The sequence below is a fragment of the Manis javanica genome, chromosome 16 (genome assembly GCF_040802235.1).
Source record: "Manis javanica isolate MJ-LG chromosome 16, MJ_LKY, whole genome shotgun sequence".
NCBI lineage: Eukaryota > Metazoa > Chordata > Mammalia > Pholidota > Manidae > Manis > Manis javanica.
In genome coordinates this window covers 51,424,627-51,445,342 of record NC_133171.1, presented here as the reverse complement: position 1 = coordinate 51,445,342, position 20,716 = coordinate 51,424,627, and the positions used below count along the sequence as shown (strand labels likewise).

The following is a 20,716-nucleotide window of genomic DNA, read 5'->3' as shown; positions in this document are numbered from 1 at the left end:
CTTTTTTGGTGGGGTCTTTGCCTGGTTTTGGTATTAGGGTGATGTTGGCTTCATAGAATGAGTTTTGGAGTATTCCCTCTTCTTCTATTTTGTGGAACACTTTAAGGAGAATGGGTATTATGTCTTCTCTGTGTGTCTGATAAAATTCCGAGGTAAATTCATCCGGCTCCGGGGTTTTGTTCTTGGGTAGTTTTTTGATTACCGTTTCTATTTCTTTGCTCGTAACTGGTTTGTTTAACTTTTGTGTTTCTTCCTTGGTCAGTCTTGGGAGGTTGTATTTTTCTAGGAAGTTGTCCATTTCTTCTAGGTTTTCCAGCTTGTTGGCATATAGGTTTTCATAGTAGTCTTTAATAATTCTTTGTATTTCTGTGGAGTCTGTCGTGATTTTTCCATTCTCATTTCTGATTATGTTAATTTGTGTTGATTCTCTTTTTCTCTTTATAATTTTGGCTAGAGGCTTATCTATTTTATTTTCTCAAAGAACCAGCTCTTGGTTTCGTTGATTTTTGCTATTGTTTTATTCTTCTCAATTTTGTTTATTTCTTCTCTGATCTTTATTATGTCCCTCCTTCTGCTGACTTTAGACCTCATTTGTTCTTCTTTTTCCAGTTTCGATAATTGTGATGTTAGACTATTCATTTGGGATTGTTCTTCCTTCTTCAAGTGTGCCTGGATTGCTATATACTTTCCTCTTAAGACTGCTTTTGCTGCGTCCCACAGAAGTTGGGGCTTAGTGTTGTTGTCATTTGTTTCTATATATTCCTTGATCTCTATTTTGATTTGTTCATTGATCCATTGATTATTTAGTAGCATGTTGTTAAGCCTCCATGTGTTTGTGAGCCTTTTTGTTTTCTTTGTAGAATTTATTTCTACTTTTATACCTTTGTGGTCTGAAAAATTGGTTGGTAGAATTTCAGTATTTTGCAATTTACTGAGGCTCTTTTTGTGAGCTAGTATGTGGTCTCTTCTGGAGAATGTTCCATGTGCACTTGAGAAGAATGTATATCCTGTTGCTTTTGGATGTAGAGTTCTATAGATGTCTATTAGGTCCATCTGTTCTAGTGTGTTGTTCAGTGCCTGTGTGTCCTTACTTATTTTCTGCCCGGTGGATCTATCCTTTGGGGTGAGTGGTGTGTTGAAGTCTCCTAAAATGAATGCATTGCAGTCTATTTCCCTTTTTAGTTCTGTTAGTATTTGCTTCACATATGCTGGTGCTCCTGTATTGGGTGCATATTTATTTAGAATGGTTATATCCTCTTGTTGGACTGAGCCCTTTATCATTATGTAGTATCCTTCTTTATCTCTTGTTACTTTCTTTGTTTTGAAGTCTATTTTGTCTGATATTCGTACTGCAACCCCTGCTTTCTTCTCGCTGTTGCTTGCCTGAAATATGTTTTTCTATCCCTTGACTTTTAGTCTATGCTTGTCTTTGGGTTTAAGATGAGTTTCTTGTAAGCAGCATATAGATGGGTCTTGCTTTTTTATCCATTCTCTTACTCTGTGTCTTTTGATGGGTGCATTCAGTCCATTTACATTTAGGGTGACTATTGAGAGATATGTACTTATTGCCATTGCAGGCTTTAGATTCGTGGTTACCAAAGGTTCAAGGTTAGCTTCTTTATTGTCTTACTGTCTAACTTAGCTCACTTACTGAGTTGTTATATACACTGTCTGGAGATTCTTTTCTTCTCTCCCTTCTTATTCCTCCTCCTCCATTCTTCATATGTTGTGTGTTTTGTTCTGTGCTCTTTTTAGGAGTGCTCCCATCCAGAGCAGTCCCTGTAGGATGCCCTGTAGAGGTGGTTTGTGGGAAGCAAATTCCCTCAGCTTTTGCTTGTCTGGGAATTGTTTGATCCCACCATCATATTTAAATGATAGTCGTGCTGGATACAGTATCCTTGGTTCAAGGCCCTTCTGTTTCATTGCAGTAAGTATATCATGCCATTCTCTTCTGGCCTCTAGGGTTTCTGTTGAGAAGTCTGATGTTAGCCTGATGGGTTTTCCTTTATAGGTGACCTTTTTCTCGCTAGCTGCCTATAAAACTCTTTCCTTGTCCTTGATCCTTGCCATTTTAATTACTATGTGTCTTGGTGTTGTCCTCCTTGGATCCTTTCTGTTGGGGGTTCTGTGTACTTCCATGGTCTGTTCGATTATTTCCTCCCCCAGTTTGGGGAAGTTTTCAGCAATTATTTCTTCAAAGAGACTTTCTATCCCTTTTCCTCTTTCTTCTTCTTCTGGTACCCCTATAATACGAATATTATTCCTTTTGGCTTGGTCACATAGTTCTCTTACTGTTGTTTCATTCCTGGAGATCCTTTTATCTCTCTCTATGTCAGCTTCTATACGTTCCTGTTCTCTGGCTTCTATTCCTTCAATGGCCTCTTGCATCTTATCCATTCTGCTTATAAATCCTTCCAGGGATTGTTTCACTTCAGTGATCTCCTTCCTGACACCTGTGATCACCCTCTTGACTTCATCCCATTGCTCTTGCATTTTTCTCTGCATCTCTGTGAGCATGTTCATGATTTTTATTTTGAATTCTTTTTCAGGAGGACTGGTTAGGTCTGTCTCCTTCTCAGGTGTTGTCTCTGTGATCTTTGTCTGCCTGTAGTTTTGCCTTTTCATGGTGATAGAGATAGTTTGCAGACCTGGTACAAGTGACCGCTGGAAGAGCTTCCCTTCTTCTTGGTTTGTGGCCTTCCTCTCCGCCTTCACAAGGCACTGGGTTCCTGCAGGTGTGGATGTGGTCTGGATGTTGTCCTGTGTCCTCTGGTCTCTATTTTAGGAAGAATTTTCTTTGTTATATTTTCATGGCTCTATGTGTTTTTGGGAGGAGATTTCCACTGCTCTACTCACGCTGCCATCCTGGCTCCGCCCCCCTTTTTCAATTGTTTTTGAAATTGAAAATCAATAGAGGCTCACTGAGGTAAAGAAGTACATAGAAAGTCAATAGAAAAAATGCTTTTTTCTCATCATACACCTCATCCCCACTATTCCACCTCTTTTCTTAGAGGTCATCTTTATTGAAGTTTTGCTTGATTCTTTCCAGGTCCTTTTCTTTTTTTTTTTTGTTTATTCTTTCTTTAAGAAATATACAAAACAAATAATGCATGAATAGTTTTTTTTTGTAGAAGACTTAAGCAGTACAGATAAAATAAGTCTCTCTTAATCACATACCCTGATTCTAGTCTCGGAGTTCTTTACTACTGTGGCTGTTAGTCACTTGTTATATATGTTGGATGAGGCAATCTGTCATGTTACCTCAGCATCTCTGCATGTTTGTACCGACTGTGAAAAGTTTACTTTGCTGATAGGAGTATTTTCTTGGACTAATTTTCTGTTTTAATAACTTGACACAGTTTTGAAGACTCAAAATAATGTAATTTCACAAATAAGTATATTAGAAAGTCATTCCATGTAGAAGCATGTCCAGTTTAAGTCTCCAGATGGGATGTTAATTGACAACAGGATGAGTTTTTAGTTTCAGTAAATTATTTAAGGTGGTTATAGTAACTTTAAGTCTTAAATAATGTAAGAAAAAGATGTATCAATCACATTTAAGGATCTCCTGTTTTAGTATATGTATGATTAGGGAAGACAGCTTGAATTTCTTGATTAAACCTTAGCACACTGATATATTTAGGTGTTTCATAGAATCCTTAACATTTTGTTTTCCTAGAATTGGCGTAATTTGGATGCAAGAATCACAGATACAGCAAATGAATCTAAAGATAATGTCAGATATTTGTACACTCTGGAAAAAGTATGTCAACCTCTCTATAACTATGATCTAGTAAGTATGTTTTTTAAAGTGAAGTTTAAAAAATTAATGCATTTTAAAATAATACATGTATATTGGGAAAAACATACTACAGAAAATTATTTAAAAGATATATATTACCATTATATACCTGTAATGAGTTATAAACTACATTATTTTAACCCCCATTTAAATATATAGCATTATTATAAGTGTGACCTTGTTTGTGAATTATGCAAGACAAATATATTTGTAATCCAGTGCTGCATAACAAATTAACCCAGAACTGAGTGGCTTAAAACAATAAACATGTATTATATCACAGTTCCTGTAAGTCTGGAATCCAGGAACAGCACAACTGAGTGCCTCTGCTTCAGGGTCTCTCATAAAATTGCAGTCAAGCTAGGGATGTGTTTTCATCTTAATGAGAGGCTGAGTGGCGGAGTTCAGAACAATTATCATGTGATACCTGCAGCCAGGGGGTGGGTCCAGGGCACAGGAACTGTAGATGAAAATAACCTTAAGGGCGCTAAGAAACATGTTTTAATGACACCAGCTTAAGCAAATCTTTTCCATCAGGTCTGATGCATGCAAGGGAGTGGTCCTGTGATAGGACAGTGGCAGGAATGGGATCTCGTCCTGGTCTAGTATACCAGACCTACATCCCCTTCCATGTGAGAGTTACAAATGGGTCAATATATAGGGCTACAGGAGGTACATGCACTGGCCATAAAGATAAAACTTCCCCATAAGATGCTCTTACCTTCCGGGTATTTTAGGTATACTACCATGATCTTTGGGGGCCACCTTGCTTTTACTCCAGGAAGACAAAGGAGGCCAGCTTCCAGGCCTTTTCCCCAAGCTGCCAGAAAGGCCAGTCATTGCTGGTCCATGTGTTGAAATGTCCAGTGCCATGTACACTCAACAGAGTCTCCAGGGTTTAACGCAGTTGGGGCTGGCAGCAGGATGTTGCTCTGCTGCTCATATCCTGGCTTCAATAACTCCTCTTTGGTTTGTGCATACAGTTGTATAGGAGAGGCAACAATGTGCGTTAACATGTCTACAGGGCTGAGGGCTCCTTTTCAGGGCCTCTCATTCAGACGCTATAGTACTGTCCATAAGTAAACTGACCAGCCCCATAGACAGTTGGTGTCTGACTTCAGGCCAGATTTCAACAAACCATTGTACTTTTCTATCATGCCTGCCCCAGTAGGGTTTTATAGTACATGAAACTTCCACTTTATTCCTAATTGCTGCACCCATCCTTGTAACGCATGTCCAGTAAAGTGGGTGCCTTGATCGCTCTCAGTCACTTACAGCCAGCCATAGGCTGCAAAGAGATGCTCTAGGCCCCTTTTGGTGGTTTGCTGATCTGCACAACATGCAAAAACAACCAACAGTCCAGTAGCTGTATCCACACAAGTCATGGCATACCGATATTCTTCTGATATGGGCAGAAGCCCAATATAATCTAGCTGCTACCTGACGAGAGTTATCGGCCGCTTTACTATTGTCCCTTGTTGCCGTGGGACTCTGTGTAAGTCCCTTTAGAGCACACAAGGCATTCCTCCTTCTGAGCTCTGCTGACTTCTTCAAAGGTCAATGGCAAGCCCCACCAACAGGCTACAGCCCACATTGTCTTTTAACCGCGTGCAACTTAAATGCTTATGTAACCATTGGGCCACATCAGAGGCGAGTTTTCCTTCTAGTCAGCACACCTGGACCAATGATTCTGCTGCTTCATTCTTTGGGGATGCCAAAGGCAAATGGCCAGTCACATGATATATGGTAACTGTCTTAGTCTGTCCAGAGACCCATAGGTCTTGCCACAGCTCTTGCCCTCAAAGGGCCCAGTGACCAACCATCCAGTTGGCATGGTAACATGTTGGTGGCTAGGTCAAGCCCTGATAGATGGCCCAGCTGTCAGTGTAGACAACTATAGGGGAGGGCTTCTGGGTGATCACAAGCCTACTGCTTGCAACTCAGCCCATTTCTTACCCTCTCCATCCTCCATCCATATTGTCTCAGTCTTAGGATGGAAAGCCACAGCCCTCCACTTTGGGGGCTGCCCACGACCAGAGCCATCTGTGTACTAAGCATCTTCAGGTGTAGGGGCTTTTCCCTCCTGATAAGGAGGCTTGGCTACCAATGGCTCAGAAGCAAGTTCTTCCTGTTTTCCATTGGTGTATGTTACTGGCCCCAATAAGTGTTGGAGTTCTCCACTAAAGGGACTAGTAGATAGGATGCTATGCTGCTTTAAGTATGCACCCATTTGGCCAGTGTAGGCATCTGTGCCATGCCACTCCGTAGCCTTTGGGTCCAGTTTTACACCCACTCCATGATGGGATAGGTGGTTATTACCTTCGTTGGAGCTGTTCTGCTGATGAGCTCAGTAGCCAGCAAGGCATGCTACACAGCAGCCAGTTGCTTATTTATCAAGGTGTACTGGATCTCTGCTCCTTTCCATAGTTGTGACCAGAATCCAACAGTTTGGCAGGTCTGTTCAAGCCACTGCCAAAGGCCCCATCCATAACTGTTTTTCAATTACACAAACACCTAGCTCACAGGGCCTTGATGAGTCCATTACACTTAAGCCCTGTACGGCCTTGACTGCTTGCTTAGCAGATGCACATGTTTCATCCCAGTCCCACCTGATGCCCTTTTGCACCAACCAGTATAAGGGCTTCAAAATTGGTGCCAAATGTGGGATAAACACTCTCCAATAGCCCCAAAGACCAAAAAACTCTTTTAATACTACCACAACGGTAGGGTTAGGAGAAATCTGCACCTTGCCTATTACTTCTTCTGGGATAACTTTAGTTTTACTAGACCAGACAACCCCCAAGAATTTTACAGACAAACCAGGTTCCGGAACCTTGGTGGTGTTCAAGCCCATCTTTTCTCCTATAGGTGTTGCAGCAGTCTAGGAGCTGTCCATTCTAAATCTGCAAGAGAATCAGATGTGAGCATAATATTATCAGTGTAATCTTCCCGTTGCACCATTTGCAGTTTCTTCCTTGTGGCCAAGTCCTGGGCTACAAGTCCATGACAAATGGTGGGACTATGGAGGTATCCCTGTGGAAGAACTGAATGTCCACTGCAGCCTTCCCACATGAAGGCAAACTGTTCCTGACTTTCCTGTGCTATATCAGTAGAGAAGAAAGCATTAGCAAGGTCCCCAACGTAATGATATGTTCCTAGTTCATGACTTAGTGTGTCCATAAGGGCTGCTATAGAGGGGACAGCAGCATGCAAAGAGCGTGTGACTGTATTCAATTCCCTATAGTCAACAGTCATATGCCAGGAGCCGTCTGGCTTTTTCACTGGCCACACTGGAAAATTGAAAGGACTATGAGTGGGCTTTATGGTGCCCACCTTCCTCAACTCCTGTAGAGTTTCTCCAATTTCCTTGTGCTCCCCCTAGGCAATTTATACTGCTTAGTATTTGTCACCCATTGAGGTATAGGCAGAGCTACAGGTGGTGCTTAGCATGTCCCCTCAGAACTGCCTTAACCACACATACCCTCAGTCTGAGCTCACCTGTAGTGGTCTGTAACCACAGGCCCTGCAGGATATCTACCCCCAAAATATATTCAGGCATGGAAAAAATGTACACAATATACTCCTTTGGGAGTAAATGCCTTATCCCCAATGGGATTTTGGCTTTCTTCACTCTAATTACTTTAACCGCATAAGCACTTGTTACAGCAGGGTACCCATCAAAATGCTCAGGGTTGCCATAAATCAGAGAACATTCAGCTCCTGTGTCCACCATCCCCAGCACATATTGTACATTTACAAGGGACCAATGAATTGCTAATTCTACATGTGGGCTGTGGTCCCCACCTCATCCCCCAAGGTGGTGGCCTTGCCCCCCTAAGTCAAACTGCGATGCCCTACTGTGGGGATGAGGGCCCAGGTGGAACCTGAGTACTTTCCTCCAGGAAGTCTTGTAGGGACAGAGGCCAGACATGGGGCTTTGCTGCCAGCTTCCATGTATGCTGGACTTCAGTGGCTGGAACTGCTGCTCTGGCTGTAATTGGTGCCACAGTTCTAACAAGATCCTATTGGGCCGCCCATAAAGTTTTTTATTTCACTACCCCTTTATCAAATCAACCCGCATCTGGGTCCTCGAGACCTTCACAGGGTCCTTTGCATCTCTCTCTTCAGTCATAGTCCATACTTCTCTCCGTGCTCTTTTTGTTTCAACCTTCCCCAGATCTGCTGAAGTACGAGTAGCCTCACTTATGGGTTGCCCTCTGTGGGTGACAAGAGTAGTCACTAGGGACCCAAAGAGAGATGTATGGAGGACCAGATTTCTCATTCCTTTGGTGAACAACTCCTCATCAGGGCCTGGTGGGTCCATATCATAGATGATATTTTTCATGCCCAATTCCTGTAACATCTGCTGGAGCTCTGCATGTTTTCCAGCTAGTGGGTAAGTATGGTAAATCACCCTGGTTAGACCAAACTGCCCTAATGCTGCTATCAGCTAATCAGAAGTGCCTGATTCCGGGAGGTGTGATGGGCGTGTTGCAACTGCTGCCGGAGGGAAGATTGAGTCATCAGGGAAGCCAGTCTACCCATTTCCGAACCCAACATAACAATGTTTTCCACCCCCATATCCCAGAGACCCAAAAGCTATGTAGGCAGAGGTTCTAACGGCTTCTGCTGAAACCAGATGCTAATGTCCATTAGTTCATCCTGGGTTTAGGGGTGGAGCATAGAGTGCTCCACAACCTGTGCAGGGGGTGGAGCCTGCAGTTGTTGCATTTTTATTTTCTTAATTATAACCGGGTGGACCTTTAATATAGGAGAGGCTGGTACTTTGGGTGGTGGCCTTGACAACAGTTCAGCCCTTGGCCTCAGCCCCTCATCCTCCCCTGATAGCTCCTCTACCATCTCTGGGGCTGGCTGAAGGCACTGCTCTTTCCTCCCCCTCCCCCACATCCTCCTGCAATGAGGATTCTCCTGTTGCCTCCTCCCTCACTGATAATGTATCTTCCAGGAGCGTGACCTGTCTTCTCAATAACTATCTCTATTTCTTAAGGGCATCCCATAGTTCATCACCCAGCTCCTTCAAGTGATGCTGAAGTGTGTCTCTCTCCTATCGAGTCTCTCTTTCTCTTCAATAATTCTTTCCACTATCTTGAGAAACAAACACCCCACAATCCTGGTTGCTACATGGCCACTCAGAGCCCCTAAGCAGTCTTCTATCTCACAGAAGGGTAATTCCACAAGCTTCCAGTGTCTCCACTCTTCCCCAAGTTTGGGGAAGGCCCCACCCATCTAAGAGGTGCTTTATCCTAGACCAATTCCCCACTAGGGGCTCCCCAATTGGAAGCCCCACAGATAGGGGGCTCCCAGGTGAAGCCACATCCTCCACTGCTGCAGCCACTGGGGCCTCCCCACCATCCACTGGGGGGTTTCCTCGTATCTTCCCACCATCTCTAGGTGCCGCCTGCCCACGGGTCATAGCCATAAAGACAGAGTTCATGTTCAGAGAGTCTGCCAACTATGCACATGTAACTCTGGGGGAAAAATATTTTCCCAGCCCAGGGCAAATTAGCTTTGAAATTGAAATCAGTCAAAGGGAGAAATAAAGTGGGAGCAACTCATTTATTGCCTACAAGCAGTTGTCTGCTTCTGCTCACCTGTATCTTTCACGACTTGGCTGCAAAAAGGGACCCCTCCCAATCTTTCTGATTCAGATATGCTCTCACTCCCTCATGTAATCACTTATTGATATGGAGATGGACTACTTTTCTCCACCCCTTGGACACACCTATTGATATAGATACGCATTAAGGCCAGCTGAGAGATTCTGGAAATACTGCCATTTTACCCACAATGAGGAATCTTAAAAAGCTGCGCTCATAGAAACAGTAGCATGTTAGTTACCAGGCTCTGGGAGTTGAGGAAATGGGAAGATGTTGGTCAGTGGGTACAAGATGAATTTATAGGATGGCTAAGTTCCAGAGATCTAATGTATAGCAAGGTGACTATAGTTAACAATACTATATTATATACTTGAAAGTTGCTAAGAGAGTAGATCTTAAATGTTCTCACCATGCACACACACAAAGATAATTATGCTAGGTGATGAAGGTGTTAATTAACACTGTTTGGTAACCATTTTTATATATATGTCTATTAAGCCATGATATTGTACACCTGAAACTTACACAATGTTATATGTCAGTTTTATCTCAATAAAACTGTAAAAAAGATGATTAGATTATCTTCTAATATTGGACTAAATATTAAAAAGACTACTTTTAATTATTTGATAGCAACTCTGATTTAAAAATATGTTTTAGGGAACCAAAGGAAATTGGTACTGAATAAAATAATCTTGACTTAAAATAAAAAGAGAGAACATGCCCACATTTGAAGCCACAGTCATTGTGTAACCTAATCTCACAAATGACGTCAATCCCATCACTTCTGTTGTATTCTGTTCTTCAGAAGCAATTCAGGAAGTTCAGTGCTTTTTATTGTAGGCATTATACTTTGTATACCTTTTCATTCTATATGCAATACACTCATTTTAAAGATTAAGAAAAAACAGAATTTGAGTATTTCTGTGACTGTGAGTGATGGAACTGAATTTCAGTCCAGCAGTCTTTGTGATTATGGGTTGTGTTTTTTTCCCAATTCACTATGCTTCTTCTTCAAGGTATACTCTAATTTAAAATGCTTTCAAAGTCATTAGCATTAGTGTCCGATACACACGTTCAATATTTTCCATTGTGACTTTTGAAGAGATAGTCAAATCCTCCTCATACATGGCACTGTTAACCATATGGCTTGATTGACTTACCCTTTGGCACAGGGTAAATGTTGGTTTTATCCTAGAAGCAAGTAAATGAATAGAGTCTACATCCCATATTACTTAGATTTGGAAAGAGGGATATGTAGGGGCAGTTTGTACTTATCCCAAGAGGGCATTGGTGACTAAGGAGTTTAATTTGGGTGAGGAGGGAATGATGTAACGTTGAGAGTGCTGTCCTGGGAAGGTGCAATTCTTGCTGCCATGTGGAATCTATCATCAACCAGGAAGCACCATGAGACAGGAAAAGAAGACTTCTCAGAAACAGTCTTTTAACTGATTCCATAAAGAGATGATGGGCTTCAATTTATTCACAACTTACTATTATTATTGTTTGCAAAGAATTATGACTGTATTAAACTCATTCTTTATTCATTTCTACCCACACATCAGCAACTTGACTTCTATTGGGAATCTTACTAATATCTATTTCATGTAAGAACATTGTATATTACTTCTTACATGTTTCTGCATATATGACCATGAGTAAAGAAAACCAAATTGTATGGTACAGAGAAATATGGTTGTTGCTTGGCTCATTCTGTAGTTGAATGACTTGATTCCCCAGCTGTGCAGGTGCAATTAAAATTTGTATCTAAGAAAAATTAGAATTATCACATGTCACAAGCATTTGGGATCATTCCTAAAAGTTGAAGTTGCAAAAATTAAAGACACATATACCTAAAGTTTGTTCTAGAAGAACTACCTGCAAGTAGCTCTTGATGTAAAAAATAAAGGATGAAGCAAACATAGCAAAATATTAATGTTTGTCAAATCTAGTGAAGAGTATAGGCACTCATGCTATTCTCTGTACTTTTCTATGTATTTAAAGCTTTTCATTATAAAATGTAAACTTGGAAGAAAGATACAATGCTTTTTATTGTTGTCAAGACCTGTAAATTTTAAGATAACTAATTTCAACTTTGTGGTTCAAAATACCTCTTTAAATTCATATAATTTTCAAATCTTTTAGTTGTGGTGTTCTTTTCAGCCTAGTAATTTAAAACAATGTTCAGTTGCTTTAGCCATGGATATACTTTATTATTATTATTATTATTGTTTTGTCGTTATTGAATTTTTTACATTCTCTGTTGTAGGAATGTTTCAAACATTCTCTTTTGAAATTGAAGTACAAATAGCATTGAGTTATATAATTGCCTCCCCCTCATATGCCCACTATTTTTGTAGTTTCAAATTTTTTTTTCTCATTTTCTGTATTCTCATTAAAAGCAACCAGCAATTCCTGTTTTAGGTTGTCATTGTCATCTGAGCAGGAAAAGTGCAGAGGAGTTGTGCTTCCATTTCTCATTGATAGGTTTTATGCCTCTTACATTTAATCATTCATTTTGTCATCCTGGTATTGTGCTTTAGGGATATCTACCATTATATAGTTTATATACAAAATAAATACTGCATCTAGATAGGTAAGAACTGTGCATTCAAGGAGGTTTTTTAAAAAATAATGTTTAAAATTCAGATGAAGGGCATTTTTCTCATTAACCCATTCCTGTGCCTTCTTCACTGAAGTTAGGGGCAACTCATAAACTTGCCTTATTGAGAAGGTGGAAAGGACTCCTTCTAGGCATATATTTATTAGAATCTTTTTGATCTACAGATAAGACATATAATATGAATTCTGGCATACAAGGTCAACTACAAAATAATGATGTTAATTTCCATAAGCCACATAAAATTGATTTAATTTTGTCACAGTTACACCTTATACCTATGACATATAGTAAACTAATCATTTGTTGTTCATCCTGGTTTTATTTATTCCATCACCATTAAAAAAATCTTTTTATATATTTTATATTGTCCTAGAAAGTAAAAGGCAAGCTCCTTGAGTGCAGGAGTGCCATTGACCTTCTCTGTTCTTCTATTCTGATTGGCATCCTAGTTAAAAGCCAGGTCTCAAAATCTCAGGCACATAACTGCAGTTATGTGAATAGCCATGGGACCTTGGACAAAGTACTTAACTTCCCTACCTCTCATTTTCATTTTCTCATTTGCAAAATGGAAATAGTCATATTACTTTATCTTATAGGTTCTAAGACACACTTTTTTGTTCACATTTTTACATCTTGTGTGCTCAGAGCCTATCTTACAGACAATTGAGTTTTATGAATCATTGTGCATGTGATTTGACTCCATCTTGGATTATAGGTTCTCTCCCTGAGGGATAGTGTTTGTTTTGTTTTTGGTACCATTGGTGTGAATCCAGACTGCAGTGAGTGGTACAAATTCTCAGGGAAGTTTATTTTCCCTCCCTCCCCAAGGAGCATGATTAGGACATGTAAGTTTTGTTCCTATTATTTTCCCCATGGCTTGCTTATTTCATGCTCCCTTGTACAGAGAGGTTGTAGTTCATTGGTGGCTTAGTTTTATGCGGGAGTTAAGACTCCCCACCTTGGGCATTCTCCTTTCTTGGTAGCACATAAAATAATGGTGCATTCTTTCAGTCAGTGATGTTTTAGATCTGATGAAATCCAACCTACCTTAAATGGTTGCTATCAGCATAAATTAAGGTAATATGTGCAGCTCTTTGTTGCCTGGCACATAGTAAGCATTTGATATAAATTAGCAATTGTTTCATATCTTGGTTGCACTTGTTCTGAGTTGCGTGGTGCTATTCTTCTTCCCTGGTTTGTGTGCGTGTCTTCCACTCCCTGGCCCTCCTCTAGGTTAGTTTATGTCTATCTAGGTTTCTCCCAGTGTCCTCAGAACCTAGTGACATTTACTAGGTTTGCTGAAGGTGAATTGAATTGAGTAAGGGGAAATGAGTTCTAGTCTTATCTTTATTTTTAACTAGCTTTCTGACTAAGTCACTTTATCCTTCAGGATGTGAAGTTCTGTATCTTTAAAAAGATCAGAATGAACATCAATCCTTAAAATCATGCTCACCTCTACATTTTTATTTTTAAATAAACTTTTAAGTTTGGATGTACAGAAAAGTTACAACAGTGGTACAGAATTCTCTTCACCCTGTTCTGTTAACAGCCTCCATTACCGTGGTACATTTGTTAAAGCTGATGTCCCTTCTGTATTCTAAGATCCAGTGTAGGTTGCCACAATGCATTTAGTAAAACTTGACTTTAAGATTAAAATGTTATACTATTTTATGTATGTTTAGAGTTTTGAAGTATAGGATATTGGTTATTAAAACCATAAACATTTGATGGAATTCACTTAATGTGTTTCAATTTTCAGGTTTCCATGGTGCGAGGTATACAAAATTTGATTAATGCCATCAGAATGATTCACAGTGTGTCAAGATACTATAATACCTCAGAGAGAATGACCTCATTGTTTATCAAGGTAAGTTTCCAAGGGAAAAAAAATCACACACACAACCCTGTGAAAAAGTTCATAACGCTTTCCCTTTGAGCCGGGGAAGGGAAATGGGAAGTCTGAGTGCCTCTCAGAGTTCTGGATTTTCATACTTCCAGTGGACAAGAAAGAAAAGGTGTTGACTGGAGTCAGTTGTATGTAATTTAAAGAGCACCTTTCTTCTTGTCAGAGGTGAGCCCTAGGCTTTTTGTTTAAATGTAGCCTGTGATGCTTGTAATGTATCCATTCCAAATAGTTTGCCCAAGAGCTAAGAATTCTGCTCACAATTAACAAGTTGCTCCAAATTCAGTGTGCAACAGCATCACAATTGAGGGCCATCTCACTTTGTCTCCCGTCTTGCAGATTTCTCGTCACTGTCCACCTTCACAGTAACCTTCTCCAGAACTGGGTTCTGTTTTTCTCTAGTCTCTTGTTTTTTTTTTGTCTTGTAGATTTAATCCCATGTGCTTTCCACAGTTTAAGAATTCTCCAATGTTTCTGTGCGTCAGTCTGCCATCTCGATCTACCCTCCTGACCACTTAAATGGCTCTTGTTTCTTTTTTTTCCCCCCATACTGTTTTGGGGGATGTGAGAGGTGGTGAACTTCATATTTAGTTTGTATGTTGGAGGATGGTGAAGAATCATACTTGGACTGGGTTAAGACCTCCTAGAAGAGACATAGACAAGGGGAAAATACGGTTGACTTTGAAATTTATGGCCCCAGTGACATAGACTTAAATGTAGTAGGTAAATGTGACTTTGGGTCTTATTTGACTGGAGTGTCTATATTTATTTGTTTTTTTTATTTTGTGCTTAATTAATTCTGTGAGTTTACTAACCATATATTTATGCTTGTGATTTAAAAAAAAACCCAAATTTCATTTTCTCTTTACCTATAGTTATCTTGGACTTATATTTATTTTAGATAACAAATCAAATGGTGACAGCATGTAAAGCTTATATTACTGATGGAGGAACTATCCATGTATGGGATCAGGAAACACCATTTGTGTTAAAGAAAATTCAGGTTTGTATAAGTATTCTTATTTTCGTAGTAAAGTTTTCACCATCTGGCCCAATTTTGTTTACTCTCTTCATTCACAAAACATGTTAACTTTGGAAGAAACAATGTACAGAGTAGCATATAAGAATATAAAAAGAACTTATTAAAATGATCTACTCCCCTTTATATTTAGTGCTCCTTTTAGGGTATAATTTAATCTTCATCTTCTCCTGTAATGACTGCCTGTATCAGACCCCTCTTGTGTGCTTTCGCGTCTCACTTCAGCCCCTGTTAATTTCATTTTCTTACCTTTTTGCATTGGCTAGGACTGCCAGACATCCTTAAATTGGCATAGTGATAGTTGGCATCTGATTCTTTTTATCTTTTATTTATTGAGGTGTCATTGATATACAATCTGATATTGAATTCAAGTGTACAACACCGTGGTTCAACAGTTACCCATATTATTAAATCCATACCCCCACTAGTGCTTTTACTATCTGTCAACATAAGATGATGTTACAGAACCAACTGACTATATTCTCTGTGCTGTACTACTATCCCCATGGCCAAATTATATGTGATTGAGAAGTTTTGTGCTCCTTTATCCTGATTACCAACCCTACCCACCGACCCCAACCTCTAAATGAACAAAATAGCAGTAGACTCATAGATATTGAGAAGTGACTAGTTGGCATCTGATTTTTGTCTATTGAAAGAGAATGTTTCTAACATTCTCCATTTAGTCTGGTGCTTTCATAGGTTTTAAATACATCCCTGATTAGATTAGGAAGTTCTGTTCCTACTTTTAGTACTAGAAGATATTTTTTAAAGATATGAATAGGTTTTGAAAAAAAATCTTTTCTGCACATATTTATTGATATGCTTATAAGATTCTTCTCAGTCTGTTAATGTGATGGTTGACATTTTTAGGTTTTCCAAAATGAAGCTATCCTAATATTCCTTGGATAAAGTCAATTTGGTCATGGTATAATTCCTTTTTTAAAATACTTTTTAAAAAAAATTTAGTTTGCTAAAATTTTGTTCATGTTTTTTACAATTATATTCATGAGGGGAATAGTCTGTATACTGTCCTTGTCAATGTTTTTGGCACTAAGGTCTTAGAATAAGTGGGGGTGGAAAAGGGGAAAGAAGTATTTCCTTTTATCCCCCTTTTTTTATTCTCTGGAAAAGTATGTAAAAGATTTTTGTAATTCTAAAAGAAATGACCACATCAAGAAGGCTACAACTGGAAATGGTTATTGGCTGTCTTCATACACTGATTCCAGGGTTTTGCAGAGCCATGACATGAGGCTGGGACTGAGAGGTAGAGCCAGAAAGAATGCTGAGTGCCCTCAACCCAGGGCGTGAGCTGCTGCACTCACAGGGCTGTCCCCAAGCACTGCTGTCACTGTGCTCTGACCTCTGGAATCAGAGGATAAAAAAAAGTGTTCAGGAGAAACAGAAGATGAAGAATTGCAATTCCAATGCTGGTTGTTTTCTACTTTTTTGGTAGTAGTTATCCTAATGGGTATGAAGTGGTATCTCACTGTGGTTTTGATTTTCCTAATGGCTACTGATGGTTGAACGTGTTTGCATGTGTTTATTGGCCATTTGTGTATCTTCTTTGGAGAAATGTCTATTGAAGTCATTTACTGATTTTTGAAATGGGTTGTTTGTTTTGTTATTGTTGAGTTGTAGGAGTTCTTTATGTAGTCTAGTTATGAACTCCCTATATATGCTTTACAAATGCATTACTGACTCATTAAAAAAACTAGTTATTTGGCTATTATTTCTATTCTTCATTATTTCTATTAGTCAGTTTTAGCAATATTTCTGAGGAATTTATCCAATTTGCCTAAAATTTGAAATTCAGTAGCATAATGTTGGTAATATTCTCATAATAATCTTTGCCTTTTATATGTTTACTTATTCATTAATAATAATATTTATCTTCTCTCTGTTTTTTATTCACTCTTGCTCACTCTATCCCCAGATTCAAAACAACCCAATATCCTCCTAAGAGTTTCTCATTTCTGTTGTTATTGTTGTTTGTTGGATTCCATGTCTCCCTTTATAGTTTCTTCTGAGTTAATTTTAGAGGTGGTATTCCAAAATTGCTCCCCTAAAGTTTACCAATTTGTAGGAATCAGAACTCTTTGCATGGAATTTAGCTATTAGTCTTATAATTCTTTTAATATTCTTAAAGTCACAAGTCATTATGCTGACTGAATTAGGAATAGCAGCTTGGTTTTCTGAATTCTAGTTTCTATTACATCGAAGTTTCAGGAAACTTTTACTGTATAGTTTTTAGGAATAATTTTTGGGTGAGTTGGAGGAAACAATGAGAATTGTTATTCAGGACCATATTTGCCCAAGATGAAAATATTGGTTGGTGAAAAGGAAGTAATAATTATTCATTCCCATTAGATGATATATTCCATGAAGTTTAGGAATCCTATCTGTATTCCTAGCATCTCAAGGAATTCCTAACTCATGATAAGCACTGGTAAACTGTTGTTGGATGAGTGAAAAATAATCAGTGACCTTGAGAACAAGGATGTTATTTTAGAGATTGAAGTAAAGGAAGGAGAATGTGTCAGTTAGAAGCAAATAGGAGACCGATTGTTTACAAAATCTGAATGTTTGTAGGAATCACCTGGGGAACTTGTTAAAAATATAAATTCCTAACTCCCATTCATAAAAATTTTGATTTAGTGGCTATAATAGGCAGAATAATGGTCCCCTTCAAAAATGTCTACATCCTAATTCCTAGAACCTGTGAATATGTTTTGTCACATGGCAAGGGGGAGGTTAAGGTTGCAGGTGGAATTAAGGTTGCTAATCAATTTAGGATGGGGAGATTATCCTGGATTATCCAAGGGGGTCCAATGTAATAATAAATCTTTACTTGGTGAGGAGAGAGATGGAAGAATCAGAACCAGAAAGATGGCATTATGGTTAAGATTTGACATGCCATTGGTGGCTTTGAAAAAGTTTAAAATTATTTTATTTATTATTTGTTATTTATTTTTTAATTGGAAACAAATTGATATACAATATTGTATTGGTTTCAGATGTACAACATAGTGACTCAGTAATTATATTCATTACGAGATGTTTGCCATGTTAAGTGTAGTTCCCCCTGTTACCATACCAAGATATTACAGTATTATTGGTTATATTCTATCTGTTGTACTTCCATTCCTAAGACTAACTTATTTTACAATTTGCATTTTGTACCTTTTTATCCCCTTCACCTATTTTACCCATCCTTCCACCCCACTGCCTATGGTAACCAGCAGTCTGTTTTCTGTATTTATGGGTCTATTTCTTTTTTGTTCATTTGTTTTGTTTTTTAGGTTCACATATAAGTGAAACCATGGAGTATTTGTCTTTCTCCACCTGGCGTATTTCACTTAGCATGATACCCTCTAGGTCTGTCCATGTTGTCACAAATTGGCAAGATTTTCTTCTTTTGTATGCCTGAGTATGTTCCATTGTGTATATGTACTACATCTTCTTATCCATTCATCGGTGGGTATTTGGGTTGCTTCCGTGTCTTTGCTATTGTAAATAATGGTGCAATGAACATAGATATGCATACATCTTTTCAAATTAGTGATTTTGTTTTTTTGGCTAATCCCCAGACGTGGAATTACTGGGTTGCAGGGTATTTCTATTTTTTAGTTTCTTGAGGAACATCTATATTGTTTTCCTCAGTGGTTGGACCAGTTTGCATTCCCACCAACAGTGTAGGAGGGTTCCCTTTTCTCCACATCCTTGCCAACACTTGTTATTTCTTGTCTTTTGGATATTAGCCATACTTAACATTATTTTAAAAATGGTTTGTTTTTAGGAGATGTTAGCATGATATGAATGACAGTGAATTCTTAATGGATCCTAGTGATCATGTCCTCTTTTATATTTCTGATATGTTCACTAGCCTAGTTGAACTGGCCAGTGGCATAGCTGTAGTCAAATATCAGGATTTCAGCAATGCAGTCATCAAAGACTTTATGATCTCCTTGTGTAGAAATAATAATGGTTGGGTGATTATGTTTTACATGCCTATCCATAAAGAATGCTAATTAAAAGACAGATGCCAACTGAATAGATAATTGATAACAAATAAAATTGATAGATAATTTCTGGCCTCTTGGTCTTGCTAATTAGCCATGAAAATGTATGTCATACTTATATATGTTTACATACACGTATGTCATATGTATGTTTATGCAGTATATGTCATACTTTGATACAGATAAGAGAAAAAAGTGAATGAGGAAGATGAAAAATGTGATGTGAATTTATAAAACTATATTCATTTTCACAGGTTTTTCAATGTGTAGGCAGAGAACTTTAATTTTTAATGTTAACAACAGTGGCTCCTATTGAGTGTCTGATGTGATCAGTTTGGCGTGAGAACAGGAGTTTTGAATCTTTAACTCCTGAGCAAAGTCTCATCATCCTTTCTCTTCCTTCTTTATTTTTCTTAAAGGACTGCATTTTTCTATTCAAGGAATATCAGACATCTTTTCACAAGACAAGGGAAAAGATTTTAGAATCTTCAGGGGAAAAATCTTTTGAAGTTTCAGAAATGTATATATTTGGAAAATTTGAAGCTTTCTGTAAAAGACTGGAGAAGGTAAGCATTATGCAGTCACTGTACTCACCACCAACCATACCTTCTGGTTATTTTGTATTTTACATAAGACCATTGAGAATCATTGTCCCAGATCTCTCATCTCACTGTTGATATGTATCATCTGGTATTACTCACAGGTCACTACACTTTATTATAACTTAGTTTTTCATTCCTGATTACTGCAAAACCGTTGCAAACTTTTGCCTCTCTCATGACCTCAATTCTACCTCCACCTATGGAACTCAAACTTAAAAGCCTCTGTTTGTAAACATTTCATTAAGCTGAGAGAAACTGTGAGATGAAATACGTACAGTACCTGGCAAAACCCAGTAGTTGCGTAATATCTGGATGAATAGGCACCTTCTCTTTCTAGGTCAGTAAAAATGGTATACTCATAAACATTGAGTGGGTGATGCCTTTGCTGGGCAGACATATGTTAGAAATTTCTATACCTTTGATTCATTTTTTAGGACTGCTGGGGGACGAGTAATTTTTTTTTTTCAGGGGACAGGGCAGTCCATACCAGAGGCTTCTGGAGTCAGCCTTTGAAATGTCTATACAGATATCACCTAGGTACCACCCTACCCACACCTCTACCATTTTGTCAACTCCCAAATCTTGGTAATATTTAGGATCCTGTTCATCATTTATTGGAAATTGGTGAGGGCATTACACAGGTTGAAGGGTATTTCCTAGACATGTGGGAGGCCTATTTTTTATTTGTAACCTCCTGATCCAGCCATGATAGGAAAATACAAGTGATGCAGAGAACCAAGTTATTGAATGGGGTCCTTCATTCATCCATCCTTGAGGCTGTTTTTTGTTTCTTTAGCAGCCTTATTGAGATATAATTCACATATATACAGTTAACCCATTTAAAGTATACAAGTCAATATTTTCTAGTATATTCACAAGGCTGTGCAGCCACTGTAGCAATCTACTTTTAGAACATTTTCATTCCCATTGAAAGGAAACCTATACTCATTGGCAATCACATTCCACTCTCCCCTCTTCCCAGCCCTAAGTAACCACTAATCTACTTTCCGTTTCTATAGATTTACCTTCTGTATATAAAAATGGACTCATAATATGTGGTCTTTTGTGACTGACTTCTTTCACTTAGCATGTTTTCAAGGTTCCCCT

The 20,716-nt window shown here is 38.7% G+C and overlaps 1 protein-coding gene across 1 annotated transcript in view; it reads left to right on the top strand.

The window, feature by feature from the left end:
- DNAH8 (dynein axonemal heavy chain 8) overlaps positions 1-20,716 on the top strand; it is a 336,734-nt gene that overhangs the window by 40,770 nt on the left and 275,248 nt on the right. The window contains exons 9-12 of the mRNA XM_073224126.1: positions 3,680-3,793; positions 13,803-13,910; positions 14,848-14,949; positions 19,427-19,573. Of these exons, the coding sequence (XP_073080227.1) occupies positions 3,680-3,793; positions 13,803-13,910; positions 14,848-14,949; positions 19,427-19,573 (471 nt within the window). The remainder of the gene's footprint in view (positions 1-3,679; positions 3,794-13,802; positions 13,911-14,847; positions 14,950-19,426; positions 19,574-20,716) is intronic.